The sequence below is a fragment of the Heliangelus exortis genome, chromosome 5, assembly GCF_036169615.1.
Source record: "Heliangelus exortis chromosome 5, bHelExo1.hap1, whole genome shotgun sequence".
Lineage (NCBI taxonomy): Eukaryota > Metazoa > Chordata > Aves > Apodiformes > Trochilidae > Heliangelus > Heliangelus exortis.
This window is the reverse complement of record NC_092426.1, coordinates 39,085,330-39,098,971: the sequence shown is the minus strand read 5'-3', so window position 1 is coordinate 39,098,971 and position 13,642 is coordinate 39,085,330. Positions and strand designations below refer to the sequence as shown.

At 56.3% G+C, this 13,642-nt stretch overlaps 2 protein-coding genes across 6 annotated transcripts in view; both read right to left on the bottom strand.

The window, feature by feature from the left end:
* Positions 1-309: 309 nt before the first annotated feature.
* Positions 310-5,054, bottom strand: MDK (midkine). Of its 2 annotated transcripts, none has more exons than XM_071744816.1 (5): positions 4,939-5,054; positions 1,964-2,046; positions 1,711-1,872; positions 1,441-1,602; positions 310-1,031 (listed from the first exon to the last, which is right to left on the bottom strand). In XM_071744816.1, the coding sequence occupies exons 2-5, from the start codon at positions 2,043-2,045 to the stop codon at positions 1,006-1,008; spliced, it is 432 nt and encodes a 143-aa protein (XP_071600917.1). In that variant the 5' UTR covers position 2,046; positions 4,939-5,054; the 3' UTR covers positions 310-1,005. The 2 variants fall into 2 exon arrangements, with proteins under 2 accessions (XP_071600917.1, XP_071600916.1); XM_071744815.1 differs by having other exon boundaries at positions 1,964-2,050; positions 4,939-5,053.
* Positions 5,055-7,831: 2,777 nt separating this feature from the next.
* The window catches only part of DGKZ (diacylglycerol kinase zeta), a 42,879-nt gene continuing 37,068 nt past the window's right edge, over positions 7,832-13,642 (bottom strand). For all 4 annotated transcript variants that reach the window (XM_071744808.1, XM_071744810.1, XM_071744811.1 and 1 more), the window contains 4 exons: positions 13,370-13,490; positions 12,813-12,849; positions 12,421-12,520; positions 7,832-10,120 (listed from right to left, as the gene is read on the bottom strand). In XM_071744808.1, coding sequence (XP_071600909.1) covers positions 10,004-10,120; positions 12,421-12,520; positions 12,813-12,849; positions 13,370-13,490 — 375 coding nt within the window. In that variant the 3' untranslated portion in view covers positions 7,832-10,003. The remainder of the gene's footprint in view (positions 10,121-12,420; positions 12,521-12,812; positions 12,850-13,369; positions 13,491-13,642) is intronic.

Sequence of the window (13,642 nt, the reverse complement as noted above, 5' to 3'; positions counted from 1 at the left end):
ATGACATGAGAAGTCAATCAGTTGTCACTCCATTGCTCCTCCCCAGGTCCCCAGTGTCACCCACCAGTGGCAAATACCTGCAGTGCACAAGTGGCAGCTCCATCCTTCCCTAAAACCAAGGGAGGCAGCCTGAGGGGTTGCCTAGAAGAGGCTGCAGGATCTGACCAAGGTGCCTTCTCCAGGACCATCTTTAGTGGCACCCAGACCACTTCACCACACAGTAGCTTCACTGCTGGTCCCAGTGGGGCTGGCAAAGCTGAGGTTTGCAGCACAGCAGCACCTCGTGGGGATGACAGGTGAGTTTGGAGGTTTTTTTTTAAAAAAAGTTTTTTATTAGAAAACAAATCCCATTTTCCAAAAGAAGTGAGAACTCCCACCCAGCACCACTGTTGGTGTGTCAATGACAGAGGAGCTGCAGCCCTGGCATGGACACACATGGTTAGAAGTGACAGAAGACAGAGGATGCAGCAGTTCCTGGGGAATGGTGGCTGTGTTTTTCCCAGCTGCTGCAGAAAATGGTAGAGAAAGCCTCCTGAGATTACAGCAGTCCTCATATGAGTAAGGGGCATGTGAGTGATGGAGTTACTTGGGTATTCAACACCCAGCCCTTCCCTCCAGCACTGGTACTTGGTAGAAGAGCAGGGAGGCTCCCAGACTTGCCAAAGGATGCTTCAAAAGCAACTCATTTATGCTGGAGGGTGGAAATACGTGTGCTCCCATCCCATTTCTCCATGCTCATCCCAGCAAATCCCAGCACCAGCCCAGATGAGCTGAGCAGAACACACTGGTGGTGGTGGCAAGGAGTGGGACAGCACCTCCTGGGGGACGGGAGAATTTGCTCTCTACAACACTAGAAATTAAAACAAGGCATCTCAGTGAAAAAAAGAAGTCATGGAAAGCAGAAAGGAGAGAAGGAGGAAGACTGGAGCATGGACTGGCTGCAGGTGGGCATCCTTCCCCATGGGCATGGTGTTGAGAGGCCGATGACAATACTGGCTTCCCACCTTAGTCCTTCCCCTTGCCCTTCTTTGCTGTATTTGAGAGGTACAAGAGACAAGAGTTAGTGCATCTACTGCCAGCTCAGCAATCCCTACTCTGGTAGAAGTGCAGCCAGTGTGTCCAGCTCTGCATTCCTGCAGGCAGCTTCCCCCCACCATGTTTTGCACCAGGCACACTGAGGAGAGGGGGAAATTCCCACCCCACAAAAGCTGACAGTGGCCTGGTGGGGGACCAGGCTTTTTCCTTCCAGCAACTGCATTCCACCCAGCCAGTGGCTGGACTTCAGAGTTTTTGCATGTGCTGATGTGGAGAGGAGGGTATCCTACCTGATCTCCCACAACCCAAACTAAGCCCAACCCCAATGGGCCAACCTACCTCTGGAGAACCCCTGCCTAGGGTCCCAGCAGGACCCTTCTGTGGACAGGAGTGGTGGGAACTGACCTTTGGACTTCGACTTAATCTTGGAAGTGCAAGGCTTGGTCATGTAAACGATCTGCTCACACTGGGCATTGTACAGGGCTTTCTTCAGGATGCCAGAGCGAGTCTTCATCCCAGTCTGAGAACTACACCCCCCCCAGCTCTCAAACTTGTACTTGCAGTCAGCTGGAAAAGAGGGGAGAGTTGTGAGAGCTGGTCAGGACCTGGTGTGGGTACCAGCCCCTGCCATCTAGCCAAGGGTTGTATCCAGCCCCCCTGCTGCCATGCACCCACCTCCAAACTTCTTCTTCCAGTTGCAGGGGATCTTGCACTTGAGCTTCTTACTCTCATCTTTGCAAGTTCCCTCACGGTAGCCCAGACCACAATCCTTGCTGTTGGGGATGCAGGGTCCCCAGCGCCAGTCCTCACACTCAGAGGTGTCCTTCTTCCCCTTCTCTGCAAGGGAAAGGGGAGTGGGTGCTCATTGCAGGGACACGGCTGTGACCCCCCCATAGCACTGACCCCCCCAGCATGGCCTGCCCCTCACCTTTCTTGTTCTTGCCAGCCTCGGTGGTAGCAGCCAGAAGGACCAGTGGCAGGAGGAGGAGGAGGAGGCCCCGGACCTGCATCCTGTCTGGGGAGGGGGGAGAGGGTGAGGCAGGTCAGGGTGGTGGGGGATGTGTGTACACCCCCATGCCCTGCTTGTTGCCATGCATTAAACCCTGTGTATTAGTTGCAACAGGAAGGTTCACTGTGCATCTTGGCCTCCAATCAGGGATCTGTTGGGCCAGGAGCTTGTTCCTATTCCTGCAGCCATGCTATGGCCTGAGTGTGGTCAAAATGCTCTCTGCAGGAACCTCCATCTCCAGCTGCTAGGGAAGGCCCTTTGGTTGGGCAAACCCATCACCAGGCTGCTTCAGGGCATGTGCTGCTCCTACCCCAGCAAGAGAAGCAGCCCCCATTTGCATACTGGCAGCAGGGGTCTTGCTCCCCAGTTCTGGTCCCCAGCCCTGACACCCCTATATTTCTCTGTGGCTTCTTTATCCAGCACCCAGCAGGCATCTGCCCCACGCCAAAGAGCTCAGGAACCCCACCTCCTGTGCATCCCCACTTCATGGTGGCCTTGGGCCAAGTGATGGTTCCCCCCCGGCTGCCACCACAAGCCCGTGTGGGACACTGCTGCCAACACTGGGGTCCCAGTTCCCACTCCCAGCAGGAGTACAGATGTGCAGAGCCAGCATCTCCAGTCAAGTGGCCCTTTCCCATATCTGTGTGCAGCAGCCACCCAGTAAATCTATGACACCTGCCCTGGTTTCATGATGGGCTTGAGGGGACCAGTCTGTAGAGATCGGGACACAACACGTGCCCCAGGAGGACATCAGTGCAGGGTAGAGCCCAGGCTCAGTGTTTTCTCCCTGCCCCCAGGCCCCCTGGGCAGCCTGCTGAACAGAGAAGCTCCCCACATTATTCAGGCTCCAGTGCACTCACCTTTCATGTGTCCTCCACCGTGAAGCTGCCGGCTTCACTCTGAATTGAACTGTCACAGGGAATTACACAGCCCAGCTGCTTAAAGGGGTGAGAGCTGCCTGCCCCCTCGCCTGGCCTGGCTGGGAGCCATCCTGCTCAGCTCTGTTCCTACCCAGCTGCTTTCAAAGCAACCAAGAGCTCAGCCAGGACAGGCCAGCTTAAAGGCTGAGCTGAGTTACAAGTGCTACTTTCCCACTTTCTGTGGCAGCTTGAATGGGGCATCACCCATGCAACATCCTCCTGATTTCAGGTGTTCTGTAAACATCTTCCATCCTTTGCTGTGGAGTGCTTCCCTGTGCCCCTGCTTCCCAGCCTTCCAGCTCAGGTCCTGCAGACGTGGCCTCCAAGCACCCAGGGCAGAGTCCTAGCTGCTGAACTCACCCCTGCCTCATCTCCAGGCAGGGACACCCCCTGCTCCCACGGCATGGGTACTGTGGAACCGTGCCCACGGGTGCACAAGAATGGGAGGTGGGGCTCCAAGGAGCATCCCAGCTGCAGTCCCAGGGATTCCTGGATCTTGTTCCCATACTCTGCCCAGCACATCACTTCAGCCATGGCACATCCAAAACCATCCGTAAGAGAAATGGAATGCAGTTTTCCAACTGGTTTTCCAACAGGCTGATCACTCCTTTCCTGGTCCAACAAGACTTGCTCCTGGTCAGGCTGCCAGCACCTTCAGTAATGCTCACAAAGCCCCTCCCGTCCCGCAAACCTGCCCTGCCTCCTCTCCTGCTCAAATCCCGGGAAGCTCTCAGACTGGACTGGTCTCCCCCAGGAACGGGCTGCACAAGCGGAGCAGCCAGAAGCCTGGCCACACCATGGCAGTCTCCATTTCGTCTTCACCTCCCTCCTCTCTCTGCTCTGGGTTTGAAAAATCTAGGATTAGTTCTATTAAGAAAATAATTTTTTTAAAAAAATCACCTGTAGATGTTAAAGCAGAGCCCAAATACCCATCACTGCAATGGGAGAGCCTGGACCCCTTCCCGGATACCTCTCAGGCACAGGAAAATTCTCCTAGCTCGGGCCACACCATCCTCCCCAGCTCCTGTCCCCTCGCTGTTGCCCCGATGCTCTCCCGGGAGCGGGGCGGCTGCTGGTCTGTGTGCCCCCTCGCAGCCCCTCTTCCAGCAGGGGAACCTCTCGGCTCGGCTCAAATTGCACCGGGCTGTACCGGAGCCGGTATTTATCTCCCGGCGAGCCACTGCGGGCTGTGCTGCTCCCCGGTCTCCGGGCCGAGAGCCCAGCGCTCGGGGTACCCAGCACCCCGCCAGCAGGAGTTTCCCTGCTGCCAGGAGCGGGGGGGCTGAGCTTTTCTTGGAGAGCCAAGGAGTTGGCATCCCCAGGAAGGTACTGGACGGGAGCTGGGGAGTTTTCCAACAAACGGCGTCACCTTCCCCTCGAAGAGGCGAAAAGGCGCTGCAGAGGGGAAAGCTCTGCTCAGCCGATGCGCTGTGGGGCAGAGAGGGGAGCAGGCAGCGCCCTTCCACGCTTCTACCTTCTGTTCCCCCCCCAGGGCAGATTCTGTGCCGTGACTCCCGTACAGCCCTTCCCCTCACACTGGTTTCCCTCCTACCCACCCCCCCCAGCGAGAGGCTGGCGGTGCACAAGCCATCTCCCACCACCTGAACCGGTGCGGGGTGCTAAGAACCGGGACCACTGCCTCAACCCCTCCCTGCCTGCTCTCCAGGAGTTCTGCCTCCCTCCAAAACTCCCGCACTTCCAGGCACTTCCCTGGCTCTTCCCAGGTGAGCGGGCACATGGGGGGCTGTCGCCCCCGGGACCTCTGACCAAGCCGCCCTTCCTTCAGCTTCTTCCCAGCGAAGGCCGCGTGTCCCGTCCCCCCCTCAAGCTCCTTCCCACTCCGGGGAGCCCCCAGCCCGGAGTGCTGCCATCTCCCTGGGGAGACGAGGAGAAGGTGGCCGCTCGTGTTGCCGGAGGGTGGTGGGGGGTTTGGGGTGGGGGGTCTGACCCCGCGCACGGAGGGTGCTCACTCACCTGCGGCGGGAAGCGGTGCGGGGCGGTGCGGAGCTGCTGCCTTTGTGTGGCGGCCGCGTGCGGAGACTTCGCGCAGCCTACAGCGGCCCCTGACGTCAGGCTCGGCTGGCAGCAAAAAAAGGTGGATTTTTAACCCAAAACTTTTCGCAAGCTCCTCCTCTGGCCCCCGTTCAGGCACAAAGCCAGGCCGGCCAGCGGAAGGGCGGCCCCGGGGGGGCGGGTGACCGGGGATCGCCGGCTCAGCCCCTGTGTGCCAGGGTGCCCGGCGGGGCATGTCCCCGTCTGTCCTCTGCACTGGGCATGTTGTCTCTGGGTCTGTGGCCTAGTACCAAATAAGCCAAGGATTTTCAGCCCACTGCATCGTGGGGATCTGAAGGGGTGCAAACTGAACAGCTGGGCAAGCTGTTTGGGGCGCACTGCTCTGATACCCACTAGAAGATGGCCCCTGGGGTTAGATGGAGTGAAGGGAACCACCCTGAGTCTTTTCCTTCTCCATCAAGGCCACCTAGCATTGATGGACCAACTTTATCATGGTCTCTGCCCTTCTCAATCTTCTCCGCTCATTCTGCATTTCATAGGAGACTGCAGGTAAGAGATACCTGATCAGCACCTGAAGAAGGACATCACTTCCATGCTGGCCCAGGAATCTTCCATGTCCTTCATGACCTGCAACTTCCCAGCTCAGCCATGCTGCAGCCCTTCTCCTTAGACCAAACAGCAATAAGAGGCTGGACTGCTGGTTTGGGATGAAAGGACCTTGAAGATGTGACTGCTCCCCTCCTTCCACCCCCCTTTTTTCAGGAGGTCTGGAGAGGCAGCAGCCAAGACAACTCTCTTCTGGAGTTACTAGCCAGAAGGGCAAGAGTCATGCCAGAAGAATTGGGCTGTGGTGGGGTATGGAAACATTTTTCCACCCCTTACCCTGGAAGAAGGCTGCTGAGAGCAGGGCTACCACAGGTAGAGTTGGGGGGCTATTTTTTTAGGAGTTTCTTCACAACTAGGAATGGCTTCCTGAGAGATTCCCACATGTAACTCACACTCTGCTGGCAGTTCCCTGGACATCTGCAGAGGTTTCAAGAGCTGGCAACTGTGGGGAAATGTCATCTCCTCTCCTCACCACATACACACACACACTACAATGGCTTCTGCTCTGGGTGGTGAGGGGTCTGGATGTGCTGGGCCAAACCTTTGAGCACAGGGTGAAGAAATGGGTCATGACAGCCAGACAGGTAGTCCTCCTAGCTCCCTGAGCCTTTAAGCCAAAGCTGAATAAAGTTGCAGAGACAAACTGCAAGATCAAAAAAGAAGGGGAAGGGCCTATCTAGGTGTGCTGCTTTTGGCTGGGATTCAGTGGCATCAGGTTTGCAAGTCTTAGTGATGAGCAGTGATGAGCTGGTGGGCCTGGTGGATCTGTGAAGAGGTGGGTGTGGGGTAAGAGCTGCTGCTTTTTCTTCAGCTGTGTCTGGGTGGGAGACAGAGACCCCACTAAGTCCTCAGCTCAAAGCCTTGTGCAAATTGTCACTCCCTGTTTCCAGACATTCCCATTCATCTCCTGTTGCCTCCTCAGGCTGGGGACCAGGAGACAGGTGCTAGCTGTGTGGGAGATCAGAGATGCACTGGTGCATATCAGCCTCAGCAGTCAGTCCCTGTGGGCCCTTTCTGAGGGATGCAGAGCAGGAAAACAGCTCCTTCCCAAGCTCAAACAAGCAGCAGAAGGCTGTGTTTGCAGAAAGGGGCCTCATACAGAGGGAAGGAGGGAAGAGAGGGGGTGTGATCAACCCAGGTGTGTTTACCTGAAGTTGCTTGAGCTTTTCACCTCTAAAAAGGTCACAAGATAATTCACAGCATATTAGCTCCACATTTTCCATCCTCAGTCAAAGCCTGGTTCTTGGGGCACAGTTACTGCATGGTGTGGCAGTGCCAGTGCAGGGCAGCTGCGCACAAGGGGGATGTTTTCCTTGTTCAGACTTACAGGGGTGGGCACAGGGCAGGCCAACTCCTGTCACCCCAGTTATGTTTAGCTAGGTCTGGGCTTGCACAGCCTTCCCCAGCCTCCATGCATGCCCTGAAACATACACCCACAGCTGTGTTTCCATCCCACTGGAGACCAGACAGACCTCTGGATCTCTGACACCCTCAAGGGAGAAAGGGGGGATGCTGAGGCCCCTTGAGAGAAGGGCAGGGCTCTCTGCCAAAGGTAGACTGCTCCTTTCCTAACACCCCTCATCAGCCATCACGTTTGGGACCACTTCTCTCCCCTACGGTCAGTTTGATACTGAGGCAGCTAGAAAATTCTCATTGCCATCATTACTGACTGTCCTTGCTGCCTAGACACTGGCCAAAAGCCAACATGCCAGGATCTGGGCACTGAAGGGGAGCAAGCCCCCTCCTTCCAGTCACACATCTCTCTGGTCCCTGGGCAGCAGCCAAGGGCATAAAGGACAATTTGGTGCCTTACACCCACCATAGATACCCCCCCACTGTTAGCTCTGGGCAGGAGCTGAAAGGCTGAAGGCACTGTAAGGGAAGAATGTGGGGTGGTAGGGACAATGCAGCTGGGGGAGGCCACTTCTCTGGGCAGAGAGAGGGTGGCAGGAGTGACAGGCAGGCTGCCAAACTGCCCTCAGGAATCAGAGTTTAAGGAATAAGTACAGCTCTCCATCACCTACTGTGTGCATCTCCAGCTCCCTCACCAGCATTTCATCACCAGGGCTAAGGAAACTCTAGGTGAGATGGTGTTCCCTGCAGTTGTCCAGGTCTGGAAACAGAAGCATCCCTAATCCCTTGCTTTTGTAATCAGATAGTCTTCCTACAGGAGATAATCCCAGCCCTTGGCACTGCAGCTCCAGATCTCACTCGTGCAGAGTTGTCACAGATGTGGCAAGACAAGAACTAAAACATCCATCTCTTTATTTCAGTGGCAAGGAACAACAACATCCAAACGGTCCGAGTTGAAAAGTGATGGGAATGCAGGCTCATGCCAGGCTCTTGGCCTGCTGGAACCTGCACCCTCAGTTACAAAATACAGTCCTATGACAGTGTCTCAGAAACACAAACCCAGGTATTGCACAGAACCTCTGTCCTCAGGGGGCAGGGTGACCAACACCCCCTCTGCCTTCACTGAAATTCAAGCCAGGCTTGGAATTGCAGAGCAACTCAGCTCACACGTGCACAGAGGGGCCACGCAGGGAGGTGGACAGTGTGTACAAAAACTACAGGGGAAGATACAAAAACAGGGAGAAAGGGGGAAGCTACAGGTGTAAATGCCTCTGGGCTGGATGTCCTGGCAGGGGTTTGCACCTCTGAGAAGAAAACAGTGCCTTGTCTGTTGGTGGCCAGCAAGCAGTGCTGATGGGAAGTGTGGGTGCTGCTGAAGCATCCCAGCTCTGAATGTGTCAGGACTCTATTGCTATTCATGGCCAATATTGCTGCTGGCCCTGGTCACTCTGCATTGCCCTGTGCCTCTGCTCTCCACGAGAGCAAACCCCATCCTCCAACTGACCTCTGCCCAAAAAGCCTAAATAGCAGCCTAGCTCTCTGTGGTATCCACATACCCTTTTATTGGTATTAGGAGAGATTCAAGTGGTGCCAACCAGCACTACCCAGTGGGTGCTGCTAGGTGTGCATGCAGGTGGGACTGCAGAGCCCATGCAGCAGCAGAACCCTCTCCCAGGACCCCAGCTGTGAGCAGCAACCTGCTGCCCAACTCCTACCCACCTGAAGGTGCCAAGCAGATCTGCAAGGCCTAGAGTCATCAGCTTTCCTCTGCTGGCACCTCCCAGTCCCAGAAGACTGTAGGTGCTACAAAAGCCTGGCTGAAGAGCTGGCTCAATGGCTCTGCAGATGCTCAGTACCCACTGGGTAGATGTGCTGTGGTGCCCCATGGCAGGTGGTAGGAGAAATGCCACCCCATTGCAGGCGTGTGTGGAGCTGGGAGCCCTGATGCTTCCTATGCATCCAAATCCCACTTTCTGCTACAACCAGACAGGGCAAGCTGGTGGCCTGCTCAGGGAACTTGTGTCTGGGCTAGGCAAGCTCCTAAGTTTTCCTTGCAAACCCCTGTGCCCAGTTTGGGGGATGGCAGGAGTCAGACTCGGAGGGTGCATGTTGAGGAGCATGGGGGTAATCCCTGAGAGCAGCACTGACCCCAACACTGCCCCTCCAGCCCAGTGCAATATTGTGTGTGGGAGCTGAAGCAGGGAGGGCAGCCAAGTCAGCATTTGGGAAACAGGCTCCATTGCTGCCACTGCCCTGGCAAAGTCCAGCTCTTCACCATGGCTACATGATGCAGCAGTCTAATGAAGAGATGTCCAGCAGACACTGGGTGTGCAGGCTGCCCCACCCAGCCCAATGGGGTGAAGGATGGTGGGAGGGCTCAGTAGCCTTCCTCTGTGCCATCTCTGCTCTGGGCTAGACTGCCAACTGTCTGAGCACTGAAGGCAGCCAGGAGGGAAGAAGGCCCTTGTAGGGAAATATGGAGACTTTGGGGCAGCCTCAGACCAACAGGAGGGAGGAGGAGGCAGAGGCAGTAAGTCATGATGGGGGCAAAGTCTGAGGCTCAGGGCCTCTGCTGTCTGCCTCCACATCCCATGGCTGTGCCAGACAGGAGGAGGAACAGGACCTAGCCAAACAAAAACCTAGCCAAGCATCTAAAGAAGGGGCACTGCTGGCAGGGAGACAGGTCAAGCAACAACATCCCACAAGGATCATAGGTAGCAGCCTGCAGAAGGGGCACTGGCATCACTACCGTGCACAAGGGTGACCTGGGGCTTCAGCCTGGCCTATCCCAACAGGGCTGCAGGAAGGAGCCCATTCAGGGCAGGGAACATGGTGGATGAGGGGTGAAGTGGGGGACAACACAAAGAGCCAGGCTTCAATTTCCAAATACCCACTGTCCTCATAAACAGAGTCCCAGCCCAGCCTGGGGCAGAGCTCTGCTGTCTCCATCTCCTCCAGGGACCAGGTTGACATCTAGGGAGGGCTGGGCTAGACTCACAGCTCTTTCAGTTGCCATTGTCCTCTTCTCATCCTTCCCAAGCTGGCTTAGGCTAAGGCAAGCTGAGCACTACACAGCAGTCTCCTGGTCCTCCCTCTGGATCATCTGGTAGTGCTGTCGGTTCTCGAGGTAGGCAGCTAAGTCAGGGTCACTGGCTTTCTCAGCCCGGTGCTTGGGGGTGTCTCCCTGCACAAAGGAGGCAAGAGATGTCAAGAGTGCAGAGCACTGCCTAGACACTGCCTCAGCATCCAAAAGGTGCCTCTGTTCACAGACAAAAAAGGTGGCTGCAACTGGGACCAGCAAAGCCTGCAGCCAAACCCCAAACCCCGCTACTGAGCGGTAGCCAAATATCCATGTGCTCCCTATGGAGCAAAAGATTGCTCCCAAGGAGCCTGACTTTGCTCCAGGGCTGGAAGCTGTCCCCTGAAGAGCCACCAGCCTCACACCAGGACAGGGACTCACCCCAGCCATCACCAGCTCCCCGAGAAGAGGTGAAGGGAGGTCCCCATGACCTGCTCTACCCCAGTGCTGGGGAGGCAGGCTAGAGAGGGTGAGGAATGAGAGGTATGTCTGGGGAATCTCAACCCCCCTTCCCTCCTGCCCTCCCCTTCCCTCCTGCCCTCCCTGCCTGGCTAGCACTCCTGCTCCCAGAGGGGATCACATTTCACCAGCTTATTGCAGCCATCTGGACTGTGTTCACTAATGAACTCCCACACTCCATAAAAAGCAAATCTGTTAACAGCTCCCAGCTCCCTCTTGTCTCCCCCTTCTCTCCCCCTTGCCAAGTGCCTGGGCTCTGCCATGGCACTGCAAAAGACCACAGAAAGCTGGCACTCTGCTGCAGCCATTGAAAACTGGCCACAGAAGGGATGCCAAGCCTGCCTTGCTTGTCCCTAGGTGCACAGTGGGGTACAGGTGGCTGCAGACGGGTGCTGGGGCCTCCAGGACAACCTGCTATGTATTTCTGCAGCAGGAACAATGGTCAGACACACAGTCTCTCCACTGAGCCTGGATGTGGCTGTGGACAAAAGCCCACCCGTGTAAGTCTGTGGAGAGGTGTGATGCAGCAAGAAAGCCCCTCTTTCATATGTGTACCCAAAGACTGGGCATGCTCTGGGGTCCTGCACAGCCTCTCTCCTCAGGCCTCCTCCCTGTAAGCCCTGAGGGCAAGTGCTCATTTAACAAACTGGGGGAAAAACAGACAAGGAATTGAGTTTCTTTCCCAACAACCTGCAGAAGCCCCACTGCCTGTAGCCTGAAACCAAAGCTGCCAGGGCCCCTCTGCCCTGCTGGGTCCTTGCTAGCCCATATGGCTCAGCCTTCCTCACGGTGGCAGGGACCAGGATCAGCCTGCTCCAAACTTGTGCTGGGGTTCACAATGTGACCCAGGGCCTATGCAAGGTCAGTGCAGTGGCACAAAGGGGTCCCCAGTCAGCTACAGTCCCAGGCACACGTTTGCACAGGCACATGCAAGCCTCATTCCCTGGAGCAGCCATCATGCCTGAGCAGTGCTCCCTTTTGTGCTGGCACTTTGGGGGCTGCTCCCCTCCTTCAGGCAGATGAAGGGGCTGGGGGCTGCTGTCTACCCCAACCTCTCCCTAGTCACCCCCTAACTTGGGCATCACCATCTCATCCCACAGCTGCTGGCTGTCCCCAGCCCCATCAGACCTGCTCTGGGCACTGTGAAAGTCCCAAGCCTTGGCCAGGACCGAGGAGGAGTGAGGGGGAGCCAGAGATTGCACAGCATCCCCCTGGCAGCTGGCAATGGGGGCTGCACTCTGTCTGAGGCAGTGCCCAGGCTCCACTGCCCTCAACAAATTTGTACCTGCTGGCTGGGCTCCAGCCCTGTGTCCCAGGCTGACAGATTGCACCTTCTTGTTTTGCTCCACATCTTCTGCTACAGCCCATCACTATGAGTCCCTGACAGACAGATGGGACTACACCCCCTCTGCTGCATGTCAGCCCCAGGAACTTCCTTTACCAAAATATGGCCTCAAGCCCCCTTACTGTGACTCCTCTGCTGGGGCTGGCACAACTCCTCAGCACCAAGGCATGTCTCAATTAACTTGGCATCATCTGAGGGCTGCCACTGCCAGCTCCCACTCACTGTGGAACAGCTTCACCCACAGAGAGGAGCTCCCAGTGTCCCCATCGTGGCAGCCCAGGAGGGAGAGGGGGGGAGTTCTGCAGCTGGAAGGTTGTCCTTGCTCTGACCCCAGAGGGTGGAAAGGGGGAGTTGGGGATGAGACATTCCAGCTCCTCAATTCTAATTTAATAAAACAACAGGGAGAGAAGAACAGGGAACAGAGGATTTAACCCCTCTGCAGCTGGGTTCTGTTTCAAGCATGGGCGTCTCATGCCGGCTCCTCTCTGGCTGGCAAAGACCCCACCCAGAGCACTCTTGCTCTGTCCTCCTGGTGCCCTGCTCCTCAGGGTAGCCCCCTGGCTCTCCCCAAAAGCCACACTGCCAGCCTCCCTGCCATCACCTGCAGGTCTGTCTTCATGAGCGAAGCCCCAGCCTCCACGATGTAGTGGCAGATAGTGCGCTGGCGTAAGGCTGCAGCCTGGTGCAAGCTGGTTTCACCACTGGGGAGGAAAGGAGGAGATGTGAGATGTCTCCCCTGGATGGGGACACGTGGCATGTGTGGGTGGCAGTGAGGGACAGCAACTCGGCTGCAGCAGAAGCTCGTGGTGGGTTGCATGCTTGTCCAGGCAGCCCTGGCAGAGGAGGGGGTGCTGCATGGGGATGGGTCAGTCCAGAGTGGAGTGGGAACCATGAGTGGTAACGAGAGCAAGGGCAGCTGAGAAGTGCCCAAACAAGAGGTCACCTCACAAGACAGTGTGGCCAACAGTTAATGCAAGTCAGTCAGCAACTTACTTCTCCTGCTCTGTGGCATCGAGGATTTCTGAAGGGGCTGTGGAGAGAAAGACAGTGGAGGGTGAGACCTGACTGCAGGGCAGAGACAGACCCACCTGCTCCTCAGCACCTTTCCACAGGGGCTGCTACATCCATGCTGCCTGCTAAGGTCCCAGTTCCAAAGCAATCAGGCCAGCAATTGGATCTGAACACAGCTGAGACCAGAGAAGAAGAGTTGTGAACTCACTACAGTTATTTATTTAGAGTTTATTACTCTAAACAGAAATAAAGTGGCCTCTGTTTCAGTGGGAGCTGCCAAAAACAACGGGTCAGCCGACCTGAAGGCAGAAGCATGACACAGAAATGTGTCCCAGAGACATGCTAACCCCTGCCATGATGTGGCAACAGCCAAGAGAGCACCCCAGTACTGGCAGAGAGATGCCAGGGAAAGCCTGTAAGCCAGAAGGAGGAGGCAGCAAACCCAGAAAGAAGAGTTCTAAGCCCAGGAGTGCCTCCTCAGAGGAGAGGGCTGGGCTTTTCCAGCTGCCAGCCTCCCTTGCTGAGTGGCCCCAGCTCACCATTCTCGATGATGTATTTGACAATGTCCTTGCTCCCTGATTTGACAGCATGGTGGAGGACAGTTTGGCCTGAAGAGTCTCGCACCATCAAGTCTCTTCCAGCCCGGTGCAGCTCTTGGAACTGCAGAATCAACAAGATTGCTCTGGATGAGTTGCCTTTCCCAGCTCCAAGCCCTTCAAGCCTTGGCATCATGTCCCCAGGGTACACCCAGCAGGCTGGGTGGATATTTGGGGCCTGGCAGGGAGATTTGTCCAGCTCAGCCACACTCCCAA

Excerpts from the sequence above, each read along its gene's own strand:
- MDK (XM_071744816.1), bottom strand. The coding sequence starts at position 2,045 with ATGCAGGTCCGGGGCCTCCTCCTCCTCCTCCTGCCACTGGTCCTTCTG. Across the intron at positions 1,603-1,710 it reads CTGGAAGAAGAAGTTTGGAG|CTGACTGCAAGTACAAGTTT; the intron begins GTGGGTGCATGG and ends CCTCTTTTCCAG. Across the intron at positions 1,032-1,440 it reads GATTAAGTCGAAGTCCAAAG|CAAAGAAGGGCAAGGGGAAG; the intron begins GTCAGTTCCCAC and ends TCTCAAATACAG.